This window comes from Scyliorhinus canicula, chromosome 17 (genome assembly GCF_902713615.1).
Source record: "Scyliorhinus canicula chromosome 17, sScyCan1.1, whole genome shotgun sequence".
Taxonomy (NCBI): Eukaryota; Metazoa; Chordata; class Chondrichthyes; order Carcharhiniformes; family Scyliorhinidae; genus Scyliorhinus; species Scyliorhinus canicula.
The window spans coordinates 3,627,387-3,651,588 of NC_052162.1; the positions used below are offsets into that span (position 1 = coordinate 3,627,387).

General features: G+C 49.5%; 1 protein-coding gene across 6 annotated transcripts in view; it reads right to left on the bottom strand.

Moving 5' to 3' along the window:
- The window catches only part of fgf13a (fibroblast growth factor 13a), a 672,043-nt gene that overhangs the window by 14,018 nt on the left and 633,823 nt on the right, over window positions 1–24,202 (bottom strand). For all 6 annotated transcript variants that reach the window (XM_038774368.1, XM_038774370.1, XM_038774369.1 and 3 more), the window contains one exon: window positions 7,293–7,491. In XM_038774368.1, coding sequence (XP_038630296.1) covers window positions 7,293–7,491 — 199 coding nt within the window. The remainder of the gene's footprint in view (window positions 1–7,292; window positions 7,492–24,202) is intronic.

Genomic DNA, 24,202 nt, shown 5'->3' on the forward strand with positions numbered 1-24,202 from the left:
CTGCGCTGTATTTTTCTATGTTCTATGATCAACTTCCTTCACATCACCGGACGCCACCCCTGCCTCAGTTGACCTGTTGTTGTAACCATCATCCTTCCGTTCCTTCTATTCAGATTCAGCAATTGGAAAGCTCTTTCCTCTCTGGCTTCTCAATCCCCTCCCCCTCTCAGCTCCTCAAATAAACTGGGTGTTTGCATCATAGTTCACACCAAGCTCCTGTTGCCCAGCAACTTAGTGCTCGCTGACCAACATTGGATTCTGGTCTGGCAATGCTTCAATTTGAAAATTCTCAGAACGCTTTTGAACAAAAGGGACGCAATTCTCCCAACGGGAGTGTAAGTGCCGACGCCGGAGTGAAAACCGGCGTCCCGGCGATTCTCCCACCCGGCGTGTGGGGGGGGGAAGAATTCTGCCCAAGGTTAGTACGCAGGTGCAGCAAGCAATTAAGAAGGGGCAGCACGGCGGCGCAGTGGTTAGCATTGCTGCCTCACGGTGCTGAGGTCCCAGGTTCAATCCCGGCTCTGGGTCACTCTCCGTGTTGCGTTTGCACATTCTCCCCGTGTCTGCGTGGTTTTCACCCCCACAACCCAAAAGATGTGCGGGGTGGGTGGATTGGCCACGCTAAATTGCCCCTTAATTGGGAAAACATGAATTAGGCACTCTAAATTTATTTTTTTTAAATAATCAAGAAGGCTGATGGAATGCTCTCCTTTATTACTCGAGGAATTGAACATCAAACCTGGGACACTATCCTTCACTGATACCAGACGTTGGTGAGATCACATCTCAAATAGACTTCTGTGCCAGACTACAGTACAGAAAGAGACCCTACGGCCTTTCATGTCTGCATCAGCCAACAAGACCCTATCTATTCTAATCCCGCTTTCCAACACTTGGTCCATACTATGACATTCCAAATGCTCAGCTGAGTGTTGAGAGGCTTCCAGCCTCCACCACCATTTTGGGCAGCAAGCCCCAGATTCCCACCACCCTCTGGGTGAAAATGATAGCCATGCTGACTATCCTTGAGTAATCCTTGCCTCTCCAAGTGGAGATTAATTGTGTCCCTCAGAATTATTTTCCAATAATTTCCCTGCTGCAGATGCTAAATTCACTGGTCTCCTTATTTAACCGCGTTGGCGGAGAGAAAGTTTACCTGGAAAGAGCGGCTTGTCTTATGAGGAAAGGTTGGACAGACTGGGTTTGATTCCATTGGAGGTTAGAATAAAGATGGGTGACTTTATTGAAGTTTATGAGATCATGAACAGTCTGCATAAGGTGGATGTGGAAAGGATGTTTCCTCCTGTGGGCGAGTCCAAAACGGTGGTGCATTGTTTAAACTGAGGACAGAGATGAGGAGAACTTGGCGTCTCCGAGGGCTGTGTGACTTTGGGACTCTCTGGCACAGAAGGTGGTGGAGTTGTGGGGTTGGGCGGGGGGGGGGGGGGGGGGGGGGGGGGGGGGGGGCTTGCGGGGGGGGGGGGGGGGGGGGGGTCACTGAATATTTTTAAGTTTGAGGCAGATAGCTTCTTGTCAGATGAGGGACTCAGAGGTTACCGGGGTTGATGGCAATGTAGAATTGGAAAGACAAACGGATCAGCCATGATCTTACTGATTGGGGAGCAGGTTCCTGGGGTTAACTGGCCAACATCTGCTCCTATTTCATCACACTCCTCCACGGTCTCGCTCCTTCCTATCTGCCGAGTGTGACCCAGGCCCACAACCCTCTGAGATTCCTGCACCCCTCCCATCCTGGCCTCCTGAGTATTCCACATTTGAACTGCAGCACCCCTGGCAGATATGTTTTCCTGTATCTGGGCACTAAACTCTGGAATATTCAGTGCCAGCCTGTGCCAGGGACAGTGCCAGAGGTGGCGTGCTTGGGATGCATTTTTTTATTTTTTAAATAAATTTAGATTACCCAATTATTTTTTCCAATTAAGGGGCAATTTAGCCTGGCCAATCCACCTAACCTGCACATCTTTGGGTTGTGGGGGCGAAACCCACGCAGACACGGGGAGAATGTGCAAACTCCACACGGACTGTGACCCAGGGCCGGGATTCGAACCCGGGTCCTCAGCGCCGTAGGCAGCAATGCTAACCACTGTGCCACCGTGCTGCCCTTTGGGATGCACAATTGAGGGAGGGGCTGGATCCCAGTATATGTGGTGAGCGGGGAGGGTGCCGAGACCTTTGACAGGGAGGGACTGAGCAGTGATGGGGGGAGTGGGCAGTGTGGGGGGGGGGGGGGGGGTAACTGGCATTGGGTGGTGGGAGAAACAACGATATTGCCACAATGGTTGTGATGGCGGGGGAGAATTTCCAATGATTGTTCCATAGCTCCTCCGATGCCTGTGCAGGGGTGTGGGGGGGGGGGGGGGGGGGTGTGGCGAATGTAACTCTGTAATTCACACTGATATATATATGAGACCGTACGATTGTAAGCGCAGTTGCGTTTCCCGACCACTAGGGGGAGTAGCTCTGGGAATGCTTAAGAGTTTGTACAGGGCTCCACCCTTGGCTCCGCCCACGGCTCTTCCCCCTGGACTGCTGTATAAATATCGATGCCCAGAGCCAGCCGACCAGTTCATCGAGAGTTCAATGTGTAACAGGCTGGCTCTGTAGTAAGTAGATTAAAACCACTGTTCATATCTCAAAGCACGTGTCTAGTGAATTCATGGTCTCATCAGGGGTTATATTGCAGAGTTTATTGGTTCTGCTCGGGGCGCCATCTCTGTGGTGCTGACATTACCGGCTCAGTCAGGCCCTACCCCCACCAGGCTTACTGCGTAAACCAGGCTCCATATTTTGTTTTGTTGGAGTGGCTGAAGATCTGCTGCGGGATTCTCCATCGGCGGGATCCTTTACCCCGCAGGCAGTGCACCCACACCCAGGGATTCCCAAAGGCGTGGGAGGGGGGGGGGGGTGGCCCAACTGGGGAACCCCATCGGCTGCCTGCAGGAACGGAGAATCCCGCTGACAGTTTGCCGGAAAAGGGGCGTGGCGGGACGGAGAATCCGGCTCCACGGTCTGAATACCTGGGAGAGGCACACACTCCGAAAAATGATGGGAAAATTCTACCCCAAGCTTTTAGCCAACTCCCTTATTCCCAGTGTTAATCTGATACCACTTCTGAGAGCTGCCTTGGGACATTTTACTATGTTAAAGGATAAAGGATGTAGAAAAGTGCAAGTTGTTGTTGTTATGGTGAACGGTTCCTCGGCGGTATTTGAGGAAGAACGGGAAGTTCCCCCGATGTGCTGAGCATCATTAATTACATCGCTGACATCGCGGAGAAGCCTCTCACCACATCTGGGCCGGGATTCTCCGACCCCCCCACCGGGTCGGAGAATCACTGGGGGCCGGCATGAATCCCGCCCCCGCCGTCGCCCGAAGTCTCCGGGACCAGAGGTTCAGCGGGGGCGGGAATCGCGCCGTGCCAGCTGGTGGCCCCCCCCCCCGCCCCCCCGGCGATTCTCTGGCCCGCGATGGCCCGAAGTCCCGCCGCTGTCATGCCGGTCCCGCCGGCGGGAATCAAACCACCTCCCTTACCAGCGGGACCAGGCGGCGCGAGCGGGCTCCTGGGTCCTGGAGGGGTGCGGGATAATCTGGCCCCGGGGGGTGCCCCCACGGTGGCCTGGCCCGCGATAGGGGCTTACCGATCGGCGGGCGGGCCTGTGCCGTGGGGGCACTCATTTCCTTTCGCATTTGCCATAGTCTTCGCCATGGCGGACGTGGAAGTGACCCCCTTCCCTGCGCATGTGTGGGGATACCGTCAGCAACCGCTGATGCTCCGGCACATACACGGACTTCCGCCGGCTCGCGAAGTCCCTTCGGCCCCGGCTGGCGGGGCGCCAAAGGCCTTTCCCTCCGGCCGGCGGGGCGACAACCACTCCGGCGCGGGCCTAGCCCCTCAAGGTGAGGGCTTGGCCCCTAAAGGTGCCGAGAAATTTGCACCTTTGGGGTGGCCCGACGCCGAAGTGGGTCACGCCACTCCATCCCGCCGGGACCCCCCGCCCCGCCGGGTAGGGGAGAATTCCGGCCCTGATTCCTGTGGGACCGTGTATGCAAATTTACTGTTGTGTTTTCAACAAAAACGACTCAGCTTCAAAACTGATTCTTTGGATTCAAAGAAATTTGGGATATCCGGAGTTTATGGGAAACGGGCTCTTCCTGAGAACAGAGAATTGAAAGTCCGGTTCACTGCGAACCTTTCATCAAGAACATCTCCTTTGAGACCACATGGGGCAGAATGCAAAGTTACTTCTCTGATGTTTGCAATGTGGAACGGGTGAAATGAATCCATTTATCCAGGAGCACCTCATGTTCCGTCAATTGTGACAGTGATTCACCTCCATTTCCAGCAATAAGAAAAACATCAATCAGATCGAAAGTAGATCGTGTAACTTATGGAATACAAATATATCCCTTTCGTCCCTCCTGACAAGCAATGAAAAAACCTGATTACTTTTGGTGCTTTTTATAACATTTTACTTCGATTCGCTCAAACCTACATGTCTGGCCAATTTGTCATTCCTATTTTTATTCCGAATATTAGGCAGGAGATGGAGTAAACTCTTCAGGAAATTCAGAGAAAAGGTTTATTTGGCCCATCACCGTCCAGAGTTCACACCTGATCTTAACGTATTTATTCTTTGATTGGGTGTCAACATCGCTGGCAGTGCCAGCATTTATTGTCCATCCCTAATTGCCCTTGAGAAGGTGGCGGTGAGCTGCTTTATGGAATCATAGAATTTACAGTGCAGAAGGAGGCCATTCAGCCCATCGAGTCTGCACCGGCCCTTGGAAAGGGCACCCTACCTAAGCCCATACTTCCACCCCATCCCCGTAACCCAACCTATCCATTTTTGGACACTAAGGGCAATTTATCATGGCCAATCCACCTAACCTGCACATCTTTGGACTGTGGGAGGAAACCGGAACACCCGGAGGAAACCCACTCAGACATGGGGAGAACGTGCAGACTCCACACAGACAGTGACCCAGCCGGGAATCGAACCTGGGACCCTGGCACCGTGAAGCAACTGTGTTACCCACCATGCTACCATGCTGCATTATGCCTTCTTGAACTGTAACAGTCCATGTGGTGTAGGTACACCCACAGTGCTGTTAGGGAGGGAACACCAGTATTTTGACCCAGCGACAGTGAAGGAACAGGGATATATTTCCAAGTCAGGATGATGGATGGCTAGGAGGGAAACTTCTCCCATCATTGATTTCCTTCTTCCACACCTGTTAATCTCTTGCTTTCGGGATGACAAATTCACCATCGTCTTCAGAAATTAATTCAAACAGGGTTCCTGACTTGTTCTCCTATTTGAGGCATGGAAAGTGACGCATCACAGAACTGGGGCGGGATTCTCCGATTCCCCGCGGGTGTCTTAATATACACCAGTATATCATGGTGCAGACACACACTGATGGACACATACAGGGACCAATCAACATGTACAAACACCGCAGCCAATCACCAGTTAGAATACACACACTATAAAGGCAGAGGGCACCACGGTTCCTGCTCATTCTGGGTGCTGCCTCTCAGTGTAACAAGAACTCATCCAGCCCAGCACAGACTCACACCACGTGCTGAGAGAATCAACTGGTTCAGACAAGGCTTAGGTCTCTAGTTTAAGTTAGCATCATTTAGACCCACAGTCATCGTGTGTTAGTTAGAAATAGTTAATAAAATTGAGTTCAACCTTCATCAGTGTTGGAAGTGTCTGTTCATCTCTCAAATCTACACTAGCCAACACTTCAGCCGGGTCGGAGTATCGCTGGGGGCCGGCGCTAATCCCGCCCCCGCCATGTCCCGAATTCTGTGGCATCGGAGATTCGGCCGGGGCAGGGATCTCTCCGGGCCGGTCGGCGTGCCCCCCCCCCCCCGGCGATTCTCCGGCCCGCAATGGGCCGAAGTCCCGCCGCTGTCATGCTTCTCCCGCCAGCGTGGATCAAACGGGATGACGTGACCTTACCAGCGGGAGCAGGCGGCGCGGGCGGGCTCCAGGGTGGGGGGGGGGGGTCGATCTGGCCCTGGGGGGTGCCCCCACGATGGCCTGACCCACGATCGTGGCCCATCGATCGGCCGGCGGGCCTATGCCGTGGGGGCACTCTTTTCCTTCCGCCTTCGCCATAGTCTTCATCATGGCGGAGGCAAAAGTGACCCCCTGCCCTGCGCATGCGCGGGGATGGCGTCAGCAGCCGCTGACGCTCCGGCGCTTGCGCGGACTTCCGCCGGCCGGTGAAGTCCCTTCGGCCCCGACTGGCGTGGCGCCAAAGGCCTTCCACGCCAGCTGGCGGAGCGCCAACCACTCCGGCGCAGGCCTAGCCCCTCAATGTTAGGGCTTGGCCCCTAAAGGTTCGGCGCCGGAGTGGTTCACGCCACTCCATCACGCCGGGACCCCCCACCCCGCCGGGGAGGGGAGAATCCCGGCCTAGAGTTCTCAGCACCCCAAGGGAAGGGAAGGGTGTTTGAGCTACGAGTAAGGGGATCGCAAAGGTTCACATCTTGCACAGAAATTACAGCCAAGAATTTCAGACGTGAATTTCGGAAAACGTCTACAAACAAACTGTGCCAGAAAGTAGGAATGCTGTACCTCAAACAGCAATTGGTGCCATATCAACTGTAAATTTATAAATCTGAGAGTAATAGATTTTGGTTCACAAAAGATATTGTGGAGAAAATGTAGGTCTGTGGAATTGAGGTCACAGGGTGACCCCATTGGATGGTGGCACAGGCTCAGCAGGGGGTTTGCTCCTGTTCTTAAGACTCCTGGAATTACAGACAAAGATTCAGCGCAAAATGGAGGTTTTGTTTTTCACTGCAACAGAGACAATTCATAAACCTTTGCAAATGATGGATGATTTGAGCGGTTAAAGGCTGTCTCTACTGATCGATAAATCAGTGAGAAGGATTATCAAGTGGGGATTGTCAGCAGAAGAAAGAAAGGGTAGCTGAGAACATTCTTCCATTTCTAATGGAAACATTTTACTGCAAGTGGTTCCTGAGGCACAAGCTGTAACACAATTCAAAGTGGAGTAGGATTTGTATAGTTGTCAGGAAACAAGTCATAAATAGGGTTACAGTAGATTGCTTCAGTTGGAGAGCTAACCCAAGCCTCTTCTTAACAGTGACATCTCTAGAACACTAATCCTATTTCCCAACAGACATTAATCAGGTTAAAAGTGAAAACTGGCCGATGGTTAATTAGCTTCTCTGCACTCTTAATGCTCACAGCTGAAGCAAAAGCAAAGACAGTCTTTTGGGATATTACCTTCTAATGGTTTGGGGAGGAAGTGGGCAGCTGGTTTTGTTTTCTTCACGTGATTTCCTTTCATGATCTCGCCCTCCTTGTTAAGTCCCAAATACCAACCCCTTCCAGACTGTTGCTGCCTGTACAACATGGATGAATAGGTCACATAGTAGTTTTCAAATACCGATTCCTTGAACCTGCATTCTGGTGTGAAGTGTTCCTGCGTACAGAGAAAAAGAACAAAATAATCATTACAATAACATACTCTCATATCAGTCAAAGTTTTACATCGGTACAGTCATAGAAATGATTCTGAATCAACTCCTTACAAACAGCTGAACAGGTGATTATTTGAGTGTTGTGGGATCTTACTGTGCTGTGTTCCCACTGACAACAGCGGGAACGGAAAATCCCGCTGCCAGTGAACGATGCCCCCCCCCCCCCCCCCCACGTGCGCCGACGGGAAACATGTGGCTCGAGGACCGGAGAATCCTACCCCAATTTCTGGGTTTGGTTTGAACGCCAGCGAATTTCCTTCTCAATTGCACAGAGTGTAAACCTAGATTTCAAGCTGAGATGCAAAGATTATTACTGGGTGGAAGAGGTTAGAGTTAACCCCATATTGATCCTAATTAGGGTGAGATCTGAACACAAGATGGGAACAGCGTGCCACTGGTGTTAAAATGGAGGTAGTGGGTGTCTTGTTTTATTCCTGTGCCATTGCCATCTTTCCCAGGGCCTGTCTAACACCCTGATCAATCAATGCTATCTATCTCAACTCCAATAACATGGAAAGGATCTTGACATTACTTTAATGATTTTAATGGAACGTCCACCAAGGCGATGCCTCTCATAGAACATAGAACAGTACAGCACAGAACAGGCCCTTCGGCCCTCAATGTTGTGCCGAGCCATGATCACCCTACTCAAACCCACGTATCCACCCTATAACCGTAACCCAACAACCCCCCCTTAGCCTTACTTTTATTAGGACACTATGGACAATTTAGCATGGCCAATCCACCTAACCCGCACATCTTTGGACTGTGGGAGGAAACCGGAGCACCCGGAGGAAACCCACGCACACAGGGGGAGGACGTGCAGACTCCACACAGACAGTGACCCAGCCGGGAATCGAACCTGGGACCCTGGCGCTGTGAAGCATTTATGCTAGCCACCATGCTACCGTGCTGCTCTCGGTAAACTCCAGCAGTACAGCAGAGGAGACATGGAAAAGCAATTGACAAAAATACATTTGTGGAGCCGGAGATGAGCAGGAGTCCCTCCCCCTCCCCCTGTCAGCAGGCACAAGCCTGCCCCTGTCTATCAACCCTACCTTGCTGCTAGGCAGAGTTGGCCAGCAGCTGAAGGGTGGTGAGGGGTGGATGGGGTAACACCCAATACGGAATGAGGCGCCGTCTTCCAAATGGACACCTGAAATGAAATGAAATGAAAATCGCTTATTGTCACGAGTAGGCTTCAATGAAGTTACTGTGAAAAGCCCCTAGTCGCCACATTCCGGCGCCTGTCCGGGGAGGCTGGTATAGGAATCGAACCGTGCTGCTGGCCTGCTTGGTCTGCTTTATAAGCCAGCGATTTAGCCTTGTGAGCTAAACCAGCCCCTGCTCCTGGACACTGAGAGCTCAATTACCCAGAGAAAAGACACAAACGAGACTTGTGTCCTGAGAATTCTGGAGGTTAAGAGGAGATTGACTACATTTTTCAAGATATTACGGGGAACAGAAAAGGCAGATGGAGATAAACTATTTCTGATGGTTGGGGAGGTTAGGCCCAGGGGACATAATCAAAATATTAGAGTCAAGACTTTTCAGGAGTGAAATTAGGAATTACTCCGAAAGGGTAGAGGTTTGGAGGTCTCTTTCGCAAACTGCAATTGGTGCGGGATCAATCTTTACTTTTAAATAAAAGCAAATTACTGCCGATGCTGGAATCTGAAACAAAAGAGAAAATGCTGGTAAATCTCAGCCGGTCTGACAGCATCTGTAGGGAGAGAAAAGAGCTGACGTTTCGAGTCCGATGACTCTTTGTCAAAGCTAACAGACAGAGAGAGTGGGAAATATTTATACTGTGGAGTGAGAATGAAAGATGAGTCATAGCCACAGAAACCCAGGGAAACCGGGTGCTGATGGCCACAGAAACCAAGGGGAAAGAGTGTTAATGGCAGTCCCCAGAGAGGAGAAAAGGTGTGAAAGGTCAAACAGCAGGGAAGCTAACATCAGAGGGTGAACTGTAGATGTGGGGGGAGGGGAAGGAAGAAGCAAAGAGGAGAAAGGTGAACCCTGACCTTCCCATTGCTTGCCATTTTAACAAAAGACCCTGCTCCCATGCCCACATGTCTGCCCTTGGCCTCCTGCAATGCTCCAGTGAAGCTCAACGCAAACTGGAAGAATTCGATGTTGAGACAGGCACGCTACAGCCTTCCGGTCTCAACATCGAATTCAACAATTTCAGATGATCAGCTCTACCCTACCTCGACCCATTTGTTTTCATCCCATTTCATTTTAACTGTCTTTTACCTTTTCTTTCTTTCTTAATATATATTTAATTCCCTGCCCCAATCTTATCCACCTTTTCTTCACGTTCCTCCTCTTTGCTTCCCCCTTCCCCTCCCCCCCACATCTACAGTTCATCCTCTGATGTTAGTTTCCCTGCTGTTTGACCTTTGATATCTTTTGTCCTATCTGGGGACTGCCATTAACACTCTTTCCCCTTGGTTTCTGTGGCCATTAGCACCCGGTTTCCCTGGGTTTCTGTGGCTATGACTCATCTTTCATTCTCACTCCACAGTATAAATATTTCCCACTTTCTCTGTCTGTTAGCTTTGACAAAGAGTCATCGGACTCAAAACGTTAGCTCTTTTCTCTCCCTACAGATGCTGCCAGACCGGCTGAGATTTGCCCGCATTTTCTCAATTGTTACTTTTAAACCAGCGACTGATAGATTTTGGTTAACCAAACACATTGAGGAATATAGGGAAAGGAACACAGAATTAGGTCACAGATCAGCCATGATATCATTAAATGGGGGAACAGGATGGAGGGGCTGAATGGTCCGCTCCCATCCCTAAATTTCTAAAATAGACCAGGTTCTGTGGGCAGCAGTGGGAAGTCCACCTGTATCCATGAATCAGCCACCTCACAGTCCCACTCCAGCCTCTGATATTGGCCTGAGAAGCACTTAAAATGATTAAAAGAACAATAAGGATGCTCCACTGCTGTCTTTTCTGAGACTAAGGTGGGCAGTGCGCGTCCCCTAGTCAGGTGCGCCTTCATCCAAAGAACAACAAAGGAAAAATAAGTCAATCTTTCTCAACGCAAACAGCCAGGTATGTGTTCGGAGTTAGAAGTCACATTTTTTTACCATGCTTTGTAGATTATTTCCAATTACTCAGGTTATTTCTGTTACAGTGGAATTGATCTCAGAATAATGTTACTCTCACAGGCAAAATCTCTGGACGTGATGCTGTTGAGGCGGCTTGAATTCAACAGAAAGGTTCCAAATCCTGAGCAGGTCACTGTTGATGACAGCTCAAACGAAGAATTATTACAGGCCAGAAATTGTCAGAGAATGGTAAATGGATAAGCCGCACGTTTTACGAGCTGAAAATCTATCCAGTACTGGTCTTATCTGATGATTGATTGCTTCATGCAAAATCTAATTTAAAAACAGTGGCATGTAGGGGTAATTTTGGTTCTGTGCGATAGTGTAGGTGAGAGCGAGTCAGCAGCGTCTTGCAAATCTCTTTCCATTGCAAATAAAAATTGGGCTGAGATGGAAAAGGAGCAGCAGACTCTCTTCCTCCATCTGACACAATACAGCCACAATCAGTCTCCTGCGTCAGGCACCTGGCAAATCATCTTTACATTGTCCCAAGACCGAGTCATGACAGTCGGATTGCATTGTGAGTTCTATCGTGGTCCCACCTGTTCAGCCATTTTGCACGTTCTTATTTATACCCTGGCAACTCATTTCTCCCACCAGAGGTCAGGCATTGCCGCGGTGCCCAGGGCAAAGCTGTAGTTGCAGAGAGGGGTCAGAAGAAAGGGTCAAGGGGGTGGTGTTCAACAGGCTTCCCCATTTCTCGATGCTGGATTCCTCAATGAGGCACTGAGAGTGAGGGACATCCCCCCGCCCGCTGGAAGACACCATTTCTTATCGGTCTCTCCATATGGTAAGTTGTTCACCCCCATGGACTGAATACTCCGGTGGCAGGAAGTTGTTGGCATCTTGCGAATTTACACTTTACATTCTGGATTCTCTGTTATTGCTGATAAAATGCAACTTTTTAAACAGTGTGACAGACGGGTATGAGTGCTCGTCCTCTCGAATAGTTCGGAAACCTCACACCGTACCGGATTATCTTTCCCGATGATTTGGAGAAGAGAATTGGATGGTGGTGCAAACAGCCAGACGATTTGCTACCTTCAGCTTCACACTCTCACCAAAGACCAACTTAGTGAACTTGTGCAACCTCTGCGGTAGCTGCTATCACGTTGCTATGGTTACAGAACAGACTGAAGTGTCATGTGAATTACAGGAAAGATCAACAATACAATATTAATTTATTTCTGCAACCAAACCTCTTCCTTGTTCTTGTTTCTGATTTATTTTCGACTGGCTTTTGAGTTTCTGTTTAAGTTTATTAATCTCCTCAGCATAGAACATAGAACATAGAGTGCAGAAGGAGACCATTCGGCCCATCAAGCCTGCACCGACCGACTTAAGCCCTCACTTCCACCCTATCCCCGTAACCCAATAACCCCATCTAACCCTTTTTTGTCACTAAGGGCAATTTAGCATGGCCAATCCACCTAACCTGCACGTCTTTGGACTGTAGGAGGAAACCGGAGCACCCGGAGGAAACCCACGCAGACACAGGGAGAACGTGCAGACTCCGCACAGACAGTGACCCAGCGGGGAATCGAACCTGGGACCCTGGCGCTGTGAAGCCACAGTGCTAACCACTGTGCTACCGTGCTGCCCTCTTGGGCATGTTTCCTCTTAGCCCCGATTGATCTGAAATGTCACCAACATTTCACCACTTTACAAAGTTTATGTTCACTTCCTTTACAGCCCTCGAAAGCCAACTATATGATTCTTTTTATTCCTTGTTCCCGCTGACTCAGTCTTCTGTTTGATCAAACTAGCTGCTCTCATGAATTAGCTGCTGTCTTGTTACGAGCAGAACCTCTGTTCCTGCACAATGTGAGCAAACTGTATGACTCAGCTCTATGGCTGTAGGAGCCTAACACAAATCAGCTGCAGCAGAATTGAATGGTCACGGTCTTTGTGGTGCTCCCATTCTAATCTCAGTTTTTAAATTTGTAAATGAAGTGGGGCAACATGGATATATAAACATTCTACTCCGAATTACCCCCTTCTTTGCTGGGGTTCTCTTCATTGGCTGCACAGATCAATAAAATGAAGCCTCAAAGGTCAATCCCAAATTTTAACTCCAAGCATATCACCAGCAGAAAGATGGGGAATCTTTTTTTTAATGCAGCGAGATGTTGTGATCTGGAATGTTCTGCCTGAAAGAGTAGTGGGAAGCAGATTCAGTAATAACTTGCACAAGGAAATTGGATAAATACCTAAAAAGAAGACAAGGGAAGGGTGATGGGAAAAGAGCAGGGGTAAGGTTGACTAATTGGATAGCTCTATCAAAGAGCTATCACAAGCTCTATTGTCTGAATGGCCTCCTTCGATGCTGCGCATGTCTGTGACTCGATGATCACATGTAATAACTGCTGGCCTGGCTGGTGACCGTGCGATCCCCTGGAGATCAGAGGACCTGGGTCACTTTGTGCATCTCATAATGATCATAACTGCTACATTGTAACATATCATTTGTGTGGTTCATTAGTCGGACTTTATTCCTCGATCTTCACTTTGAAATATCTTCACCCTTTAAGTTGCTGTCTGAGCTGACAATGTCTGAGAGGCATGAACAAAGAAAATACTCTGTTATATACCAACTCAAACCTTTTGCAGTCAGTTCCGTGGTTAATTACTGTGCAAATGCATCAACTCCCTGAATTCACAGCAGGTTGAATGTGAAGAGTTTAAGGAGAGTCACGAAGCAGGAGAGAGGAATAGAGAGGTACAGAGGTTTAGAGAGGGATTCCAGAGCTTAGGCCCAGACAACTGAAGACACGGTCTCCAATTGCAAGATGCGTAAGAGATCAGGATTGCATAGCTCTCAGAGGGTGGTGAGCCTGGAGAAGATTATTCTTGAGTAATTATTGTACAAATAATCCAAGTTTTTCTGATCTGCCTCTGTTTTAGCTGTGTCGCCATCACAGACTAATATCCATATTCCGCCAACATTTCTGAATGTGGTTAGAACCAGCAGCACCAGTCTTGTCATGCTGAGATGGTAAGACTGAGAATGGAAACATTGAAGTGGGAATAATCTAGAGATGGGACTTGAGGATTTCCAGTGTTGGGGCAGCTTGTTCCCTGAGATGATTATCCTTGGGAAGACAGATTGCTGATACCCTGTCTTGGAATCACAGGTGGATGAGATTTACGTGCTCCTGGCAAGTGTGTATCCCGTGGGAGGGGGTGCATGTAAAATAGGGCGGGTACCTGTCATGCCACCTTCCATTTGCTGGGGCTGGCGTCTCTTAGGTCGATCCCCCCCCCTTCATTCCTACCCACTCCTTCCCTGAAACCCACCCACCCCTCCCACCAAACAGCCTGAGTTTTCCCTGAAAGGTAGATCACTGGGAGATCTGCAAATAGCTGCACCCTGTTACTTTTTAACAGTGAATTAGAAGCTGAGGTGTAAAGAGGATTGATGGCCAGAATCCTCCTGCCCAATGACAACAGTTTGGATACTCCTGACCTAGAGAATGTTGGAACTCTAGTAATTAGTATCAAGGAAAATGCAGATTCAAAAGTTTACACTTTTGATACCTTATGAAAAGGTAGGTTCACATGAAATAGGAATCCCTGCTTTGTGCTCAGCTGAATTTCCAGTAACATTGTTGACAGCACCAAATAGCCCACGCAAGGCCTGAGAGGGAATAGCAGAAGACTGTCAGCAGAAACCTAATTAACATGGAAACCATGGCTCCTGTCTCCACAGGAACTGCTGTCAGGGGCACATGCTGCAGATTCAAACACGAAACTCAAACCCTGCCTTTGTGGAGGGGGGGGGGGGGGGGGGGGGGGGGAGGTGAAACTGTCTGATGTGGGGAAGCTCTTGGGGGATGCTGTGGGTACTGGGGTTTCGGAGCTCCTGTTGTTGCTGCCATGTTGCTACTTAAGAAAAGATTATCACTTGATATTGAATAAAAAACAAGGACTTGAGACTTGGAAACAATAAAAAAAAATCTAGAAGATGGGATCAGGGGTGAGGTTCTCCATTCCCCCGGCCGTGTGTTTCTCGGTGGCACGTTGTTCGCTGCCGGCGGCATTCTCTCTTCCCGCCCTTTGACAATGGGATGTCCCATTGAGGCTACCCCCCACGCTGCCGGGAAACCCACAGATGGGGATGCGCTCCCAGCGGGAAAAGAGAATCCCAACTGTCAGAGAATTCCAGCCCAGGTTTGAGATACTCAAAAGTTTTACAACTTCCAATTACAACACCTTAACTGACTCCAACCCACCCACTCTGAGGGGCGGGGGGATTAAAATTCATCCATCCCATTTCACTATGGGCTGGATTCTCCGCCGTCTGTACGCTCCATTTGCCGACAGCCCGGGGGTTCTCCGACGGCGTGCGGCTGCCCCACAATGGGAAACCCCATTGACCAGCTGGGGAAACGGCGGGGCGGAGAATCCCGCCCAATATCTTTATATCAAGTATATGGAGAAGGATTGCAGAGTCACACTGGGTGAGGTGACACACACTACGCACAATAACTAATGTGCCCATTTTGCGATGTTGGTTCACCGTTGTTTTTTGGTAATCACTAGACTATATAAGTGTCCTGATTGTTTCTCTCGATAATGACAGACCAGAGTTTGATCACCATGTTCAGCCAATGAATTTGTAGTCATGTAGTCATTAAAATCTGAATGCAATTATTTTTGTTGCTTTGTCCATATCATGTTTGGCTATAATTTAGTTTTGTTGTGTAAAATAACCATAATTAAATTCCTAAAGAGCCTGCATAATCTGCAGCATAATTACAATTACAGGGGCATTAGCTTTACTACATTATTTGATTACCTCGATGTATGAAATTATTCTGAACCTTGCTGTTCGATGGACTTGCAGTTGGATGATGCAGGTAATTGTTGTAATCATTTCTGAACTTTAAGAATGATGAAGTCAATCATAACAAATTCAGCGGCCCCATTGTTTACTTTAATAAACATCACTGCACATGAGTCTGAGTTAACAAGAACAAAAAGATCCCTTTTGGAATGCACTAAACTACACCAGCCAGCATTTCTGGAGTGGCTATGGTGCAGTAAGTCACCACATGGTGCCTTACCAACACACAACCCAACTAGGTAACTGTTGACGCTGAGAGAAAATAGGGAGACATTTGGATTGATGGCTGAATATCTGGCCAAGTAGGTAGGTTTGAAAAAGAGTTTTGAAGGAGGAGAACGAGGTGATTTAGGGAGGGAACTGCAGAGGTTCGGAACTACGCAGCTGTAGAGTGTTGGAAATCCAGGATGTGCAAGAGGCTGGAATTGTAGGAGAGTGCAGGGACCGCGGAGGCTTGTAGGGCTGGAGGAGAATACAACGGTAGGGAAGACTGAGGCGGTCACAGAATCTGAATGCAAGAGCGAGAATTTTACATTGCTGAACCGGAAGCCAATGTGGATCAGCGAGCACAGGGGGTGATGGATAAATGGTAAATTTACCTGCATTTGTCAAATTTAAAATACAGGCAGTTAAAGTTTTCCATTGTCAAGGAAGTTATGACAGTTTTCCAATAAAAGGATTCATCTAATTTGATTGATCCTTAGGTTTCTTGGAAGTGAAAGTAAATGAGCAGGTCCCCAGTTATCCAAGCTCAGTGCACAGTCTGAGAGCTATGAGTTCTGCCAAATTCTTCTCAGATTGTGTCTGCTTGACAAATGACCACAAACCCCTCCATACAATGTATAAGCAGTAACACTTTCCTGTATGGATGGATGGTTAGGCCCGTGCGGGACCTGGGCTAAGAGAAGCCTGACATTGAACTTTGGGCAGAACTTGTCACTCACAAAAATGATTGATGCAGGTAGGGCAGGCGATGTTGTCTATATGGACTTCAGTAAGGCCTTTGACAAGGTCCCTCATGGTAGACTGGTACAAAAGGTAAAGTCACACGGGATCAGGGGTGAGCTGGCAAGGTGGATACAGAACTGGCTAGGTCATAGAAGGCAGAGAGTAGCAATGGAATGGTGCTTTTCTAATTGGAGGGCTGTGACTAGTGGTGTTCCGCAGGGATCAGTGCTGGGACCTTTGCTGTTCATAGTATATATAAATGATTTGGAGGAAAATGTAACTGGTCTGATTAGTAAGTTTGCAGACGACACAAAGGTAGGTGGAAATACGGATAGCGACGAGACGGTCAGAGGATACAGCAGGATTTAGATCGTGGTTTGGAGACTTGGGCGGAGAGATGGCAGATGGAGTTTAATCCAGACAAATGTGAGGTAATGCATTTTGGAAGGTCTAATGCAGGTAGGGAATATACAGTGAATGGTAGAACCCTCAAGAGTATTGAAAGTCAGAGAGATCTAGGTGTACAGGTCCACAGATCACTGAAAGGGGCAATGCAGGTGGAGAAGGTAGTCAAGAAGGCATACGGCATGCTTGTCTTTATTGGCCGGGGCATTGAGTATAAGAATTGGCAACTCATGTTGCAGCTGTATAGAACCTAAAGTTCGGCCACACTTTGAGTATAGTATTCAATTCTGGTCACCATACTACCAGAAGGATGTCAAGGCTTTAGAGAGGGTGCAGAAGAGATTTACCAGGATGTTGCCTGGAGTGAGGAGCGGTTGAATAAACCTGGTTTGTTCTCACTGGAACGACGGAGGTTGAGGGATGATCTGATCGAGGTCTTCAAAATTATGAGAGGCATAGACAGAGTGGATAGTCAGAGGCTTTTTCCCGGGATAGAGGGGTCAATTACTGGGGGGCATAGGTTGAAGGTGCGAGGGACAAGGTTTAGAGGAGATGTACGAGGCAAGTATTTTCCACAGAGGGTAGTGGGTGCCTGGAACTCGCTGCCGGAGGAGGTGGTGGAAGCAGGGACATAGAACATAGAACATACAGTGTAGAAGGTGGTCATTCGGCCCATCGAGTCTGCACCGACCCACTTAAGCCCTCACTTCCTCCCTATCCCCGTAACGCAATAACCCCTCCTAACCATTTTGGACACTAGGGGCAATTTAGCATGGCCAATCCGCCTAACTTGCATGTCATTGGACTGTGGGAGGAAACCGAGCACCCGGAGGAAACCCACGCAGACACGGGGAGAATGTCCAGACTCCTCACAGTGACCCAGCCGGGAATCGAACCTGGAACCCTGGCGCTGTGAAGACCCAGTGCTAGTCACTTGTGCTACCGTGCTGCCCACAAAAACTTTGTGCTGGTGGCCTGAAGTGAAGACCGACGTCACCCATTATGTTGAGAACTGCCTCATTAGCGCCCAAAACAATCCCGATCGTTATGCAAAGAAGGGACAATTAGGACAAACCTGACCTGCAGAAGGCCCCTGGACAAATCTGCAAACCGATTACATTGGTCCCCAAATTTTAGCGTGGGCAATCCACCTACCCTGCACATCTTTTGGGTCGTGGGGTTGAGACCCACACAGACATGGGGAGAATGTGGAAACTCCATATGGACAGTGACCCGGGTCCGGGATTGAATCCGGATCCTCGGTGCTGTGAGGCAACAGTGTTAACCACTGTGCCACCGTCCCGTCCAGGTGGTGATTTAACCTGAGGGTCACCACACCTCAGGCGAGGGGAAAGGCTGAGACGGCTAACCTCGGTTGGTACGGGAATTGAACCCACGCTGCTGGCGTCGCTCTGCATCACTAACCAACCCTCCAGCCAACTGAGCTATCCGACCCCTTAAAATATTTATAGTGCACATCAAGTTTGCACCAACCTAGCCAGAGTCAGTAGGACAGATGAATGCCGCCCACAAGAGCCGGCCTATATATATTTGCCCGGCGTAGGCGGAGCCATACCGGGGTTACAGTACAGTATGTGGAAGCAGTTCAGATCACCACTTCCAGGTCATAGGTCACAGGTTATGGTATCATGCATGCATTATGGTGAATACATTCAACGCACCGGGAAACCGGGGAATCTTACCCCCGGTCAAGATGTTTAAACTGGTAAAAAGATTGGACTGGATAGATGGAGAGGAACTATTTTTTCTGTTAAGTGAATCTGGTAGGTGGGGGCAGAGTCTGAAAAATAGCTTCAGGTGTTAAATCAGCAATCACGCCAGCTCTCGAGGGGTTTGGAAACCTGGAACTCTCTCCTCACAAAAGTTGTTGAGGCTGGGGATCAAGACTACGATTGGCGATTTGTTGGGTAAGATATTGAAGGATATGCAGCAAAGGTGGATAAACAGGAGTTCAGCTCAGCATGATCTAAATGACTGGTGAAGCAGGACAGATTCACCACCAGGGGCAACTAGCCTATCAAATCGTTTCAAGCAACTTAAATAAGTCACCCCTCAACCCTCTGAATTCCCATGATGGGATTTCCTGGTCCAGCATACTTCCGCGACCAGATATTCCCGCCAGAGGACAACAGACTTTTCGATGGTCCGACAGATTTTTCATCCCACCCACAGTGAGTCCTGCGATGGGCAGGACCAGAAATTCGCTCCCTCGAGTACACACCAAGATAAAGGGCGCGATTATCCCAAAACGGGAGAAATCGTAAGGCTGGCATCAAACCCAGGCGGGTTTGACGCCAGCGCGCCCCTCCCCGACCGGGAACCGATTCTGGTCCCCGGTCGGGGCTAGCAGCCCGACGCCGCAAGCTCCGGCATCACGGGCTTAACGAATTTCGTTAAGCCCGCTTGCCGGAGTTAGCGCCGGCTGACGCGTCATATGACGTCAGCCGCACATGCGCGGATTGGAAGACTCCAACCCGCGCATGCGCGGATGACGTCATCGCGTATTTGCGCGAAACCGCGCATGCGTGGGCCGGGATGCCCCTCAGCCGCCCCGCGAATGGATACTGCGGGGCGGCGGAAGGAGAAAGAGTGCGCGGGCATCGGGCCCGCTGCCCGCGATAGGTGCCCACCGATCGCGGGCCCATGGCACCCTTGGCACGGCCATGGTACTGCCGTGCCAATCGGTGCCATGGTTATGAAAAGCGAGTTGTTCCCGCCGTTTTTACGAACGGCCAGACCAGGTCTGTTTGCCGTTCGTAAAAACAGCGTAAAGGGCTGGGACTTCGGCCCATCGAACAGCTGTGAATCGCTGCCGGCCGTAAAAAAACGGCGGCAGCGATTCGTGTCGGGAGTTGGGCGGGGGGGGGGGGGGGGGGGGGGGGGAGAATAGCGGGAGGGCGGGAAAAATGTCGGGAAGGCCCTCCCGCTATTCTCCGACCCGTCGTGGGGGTCGGAGAATTTCGCCCCTAGTGTGAGAATATTTCATGGCCGACACAATTCAAGAATATGAAGAATAGGAGAAGGATGTGACCGCTTGAGCCTCCTTGTCCATTTAATAAGATCACACCTGACGTTTGACCTCAAATCCAGCTGGTCACCCTATCCCATTAATTCTCTTTTGTGCCCAAAATCCTATTGGGCGGCACGGTGGCACAGTGGCTAGCGCCGCTGCCTCACAGCGCCAGATACCCGGTTCAATTCTGGCCTTGAGTGACTGGGTCAAATCTGCACGTTCTCCCCGTGTCTGTGTGGGTTTCCTCCGGGAGCTCCGGTTTCCTCCCACAGTCCAAAGCTGCACAGGTTTGGTCTGTTGTGTTCTACTGCTTCGGATAACACAGGCTGCTACTTGATGCAGTCTTAACTAAAGGATGCTCCAGACTCTGAAATGAGTTCAACGTGTTTATTGAACTATTAATACAGTTCTCAAATGAAATGAAATGAAAATCGCTTATTGTCACGAGTAGGCTTCAAGAAGTTACTGTGAAAAGCCCCTAGTCGCCACATTCTGGCGCCTGTTCGGGGAGTGCGACTCTCTGCTAATCTAACTGTAGTAACTCAGTCTAACTGTACCAGCTTGCTCTAAGCCATGTGCTGGGGTGTGATGCTGCTGATCAACCCTGTCTAACTCTCTAGATGTCTGTCTGTGGAAAGAGGCAGGGTGTGAGTGCCTCATCCCTTTTATAGTGTTTATGTCATGCCCCCTTGTGGTGATGCCACCACCTGAGTGTCCTGGCTGCCTATTGGTTGTGCCCTGTTCCAAGTGTTCATTGGTTGCATGTTTGCATATCATGACAAGGTTGAGTTGTGGGAGGAGTGTGCCGAGGTTGAGTGCTCTCACAGAGGGTCAGTGCCAACTCGATGGCTGAATTGCCTCCTTCAGCACTCTAGGGATTCTATAATTCTGTGATAATATCACAATTTTGAATATGCTCAACAACCAAAAATTCTCTGGGGGAGAGAATTTCAAAGATTTTTGACTCTGAATGAAGAAATTTATTCTAATTTCAGTTCAATATGGCAGACCCTTACCCCGAGACTCTCATCCCTAGGTCAGGCACTGCAGCCAAGGGAAAACCACCGCTCTTCATCTACCCTCACAGGCCCTCTCGGAACCTTATATTTTTCATGGAGAACATCTCATTCCTCTTTTCTGTCTCTTTGAAATCCCCCTTAGGATTTGCTTTCACTCTAATTGAAGGGAAAATGCACATTTCCACTCAGAGTCCAATGCGCCTAGTTTGCTGCGGCAGCCTCACTCGGTGTGGCCCCAGAGCCGGGACAGGTCACCGATGTTGTCATCTCTCTAAAGGCAAAAGCTCGAGTGCAGGCGCCTGTTGTGATGGATTTAAATTTGGATGTAGAAAGGCCAACCCATCATGAAACTGCGTAGCCGTGTGTCATTGTGAAATGCTTGACAACCACTTCAGATTTGATCTCTGATTTCTGCAGCAGGCACAGTGACCAGAACTGATCTTAAACGCTGTAATCATTTGGAGCAAATGGAGAACCGGAATTAATTAAGATACCAATTTTATTAGAAATTTTGAGTGGAAGATGCCATTTTATTATTCTCTGCTCATCACTTTAGCCAACCAGTTCTTATCACAGTCCTGGGGAGGGTCAATAATGTGAAGCAGGTAATTGTGAATCAGTGGTACCTATTCATTTGCTATTTCACTTTCAAGATCTTGTGCCAGGGGCTAGTGGGGGTGGAGACTGTTTAGAATTATATCGGGCAGAAAATAGAAAATTCTGAGAACACGCACTAATAAGATTCAAAAACAGCTTCTTCCCCGCTGTTACCAGACTCATAAATGACCCTCTTATGGACTGAACTGATCTCAAAGATTTCATAGAATTTATAGTGCAGAAGGAGACCATTCGCCCCATCGGGTCGACACCAGCCCCTGAAAGAGCACCCTCTGTATGCCCACACCTCCACCCTATTCCGGTAACCCAGCAACCCCACCTAACTTTCTGGGCACTACAGCGCAATTTAGTGTGACCAATCCACCTTTCCCGCACACCTTTGGACCGTGGGAGGAAACCTGAGCACCCGGAGGAAACCCACGCAGACATGGGGAGAAGGTGCAGACTTCGCACAGACAGTGACCCAGCCAGGAATCGAACTCGAGTCCCTGGCGCTGTGAGGTAACAGTGCCTACCACTGTGCTACCGTGCCTCCACGCATCTTCTCTGCTGAGTGGTACTATACTCCGTATGCTTCACCTGATACCTGTGTCTATATGTTTACAGTGTATTTATCTTATATCCTCTGTTTTTCATGTATGGAATGATCTGCCTGGACTGTACGCAGAACAATACTTTCCACTGTACCTTGGTACACGTGACATTAAATCTAAATCTATTTTCAGGGAGGTTACGGGGAAAGAGTGGAGCAGTCGGCCTCAATGGATTGTAGTTTTCATTCCCATTGAGGTCAACAATGATGAAAATTGGACAGTGCGTTAAACAAGCTGGTTTGCTCTCGCTAAATGCTCACCACCCATAGAGATTCCAGAGCTGGATTCCTTGGTTTTACTGCTGGTGACAAATATTGGAAGAGTTGGTCCGTGAGTTGTGGAACCCTGCAGATGGTGGGAGAGGCTAACAACTGACTGTGCCAATTCAGAATGCAGACCTGCCCACAGAGAGAGACTCATTGTTCACAAAAAGGTTAATGGACATCTGCCACCCTCTCCTGTGCACCCCACCTCCCCCTCCACACACACACACATACACACACACACACATACACACACATACACATACACACACACATACACACACACACATACACATACACACACACATACATACACACACATACATACACACACACACACACACACACACACACACACACACACATACACATACACACACACACATACACACACACACACACACACACACATACACACACACACACACATAATAAAGTTTCTCGGGTTGGGAGGGGATCAATTAATTTATAAAAAATTAGGATTGACAGTTTTTTGATCCAATTGATTGAGCAACAGGTTTGAATGGCTGAATATTGATTGATTGATTGATTTGATTTATTGTCACATGTACCGAAGTGTAGTGAAGAGTATTTTTCTGCGGCCGAGGGAACGTACACAGTACATACATAGTAGACAAAAGAATAATCAACAGAGAACATTGACAAATGGTATATCGACAAACAGTGATTGGTTACAGTGTGGAACAAGGGGCCAAACAAGCAAATACATGAGCTAGAGCAGCATGGGCGTCGTGAATCGTGTTCTTACAGGGAACAGATCAGTCTGAGGGGGAGTCGTTGAGGAGTCTGGTAGCTGTGGGGAAGAAGCTGTCTCCTGTTTTTATGCTCCTATTAATTGGATATTTCATTTTCAAGGACTTGGGGCAGAGGGGAGTGGTTTGTTTGAAAGGATATTTTCCGGGCAGCATGGTGGCGAAGTGGTTAGCACTGCGGCCTCACAGCGCTGAGGTCCCAAGTTCGATCCCAGCTCTGGGTCACTGTCCGTGTGGAGTTTGCACATTCTCCCCATGTTTGTGTGGGTTTCACCCCACAACCCAGAGATGTGGGTCGGAATTCTCCGCAAGGCCCGATGCCGTTGTGAAACCCGGAGAGGTTCACGACGGCATCGGAGGCCGCTCCTCGCCCCCTATTCCCCCCCCCCCCCCCCAGGGGCTAGGGCCGTGCTGTAAATCTCGGCCACGGGGCCTTGTCGCTGGCGTCATGGCCCGGTGTGCATTGAATGACGCGGCCGGCGCGCCTAATGACGTCAGCCGCGCATGCGCAGGTTGGCCGGCTCCAACCCGCGCATGCGCGGCTGACGTCAGGACGGCTCAAAGCCGCGCATGCATGGTTGCCGTCTTCCCCTCCGCTGCCCTGTAAGATGTGGTGGCTTGATCTTGCGGGGCGGTGGAGGGGAAAGAGTGCGTCCCTTTGAGACGCTGGCCCGACGATCGGTGGGCACCGATCGCGGGCCAGTCTCCTCCCGAGCACAGTCGTGGTGCTCACTCCCCTCTCCGCCCTCCACAAGCCACAAAACAGCTTTTGCCGCCATGTTCACTCTGGCAGCGACCAGGTGTGGTTGCCGCCGGTGTGAACCAGTCGGGAACGGCTGGCCTCTCGGCGTGTCGCGCGCGGAGTGCCAGAGCGGCCCTCCCGCGATTCTCCCACCCGGGCGTGGGAGCGGAGAATCGCGCCCGTGCAGGGTAGGTGGATTGGCCATGCTAAATTGTCCCTTAATTGGAAAAAATGAACTGGGTACGCTAACTCTATAAAATAAAATAAAAGAATATTTTCGAAGTGGCT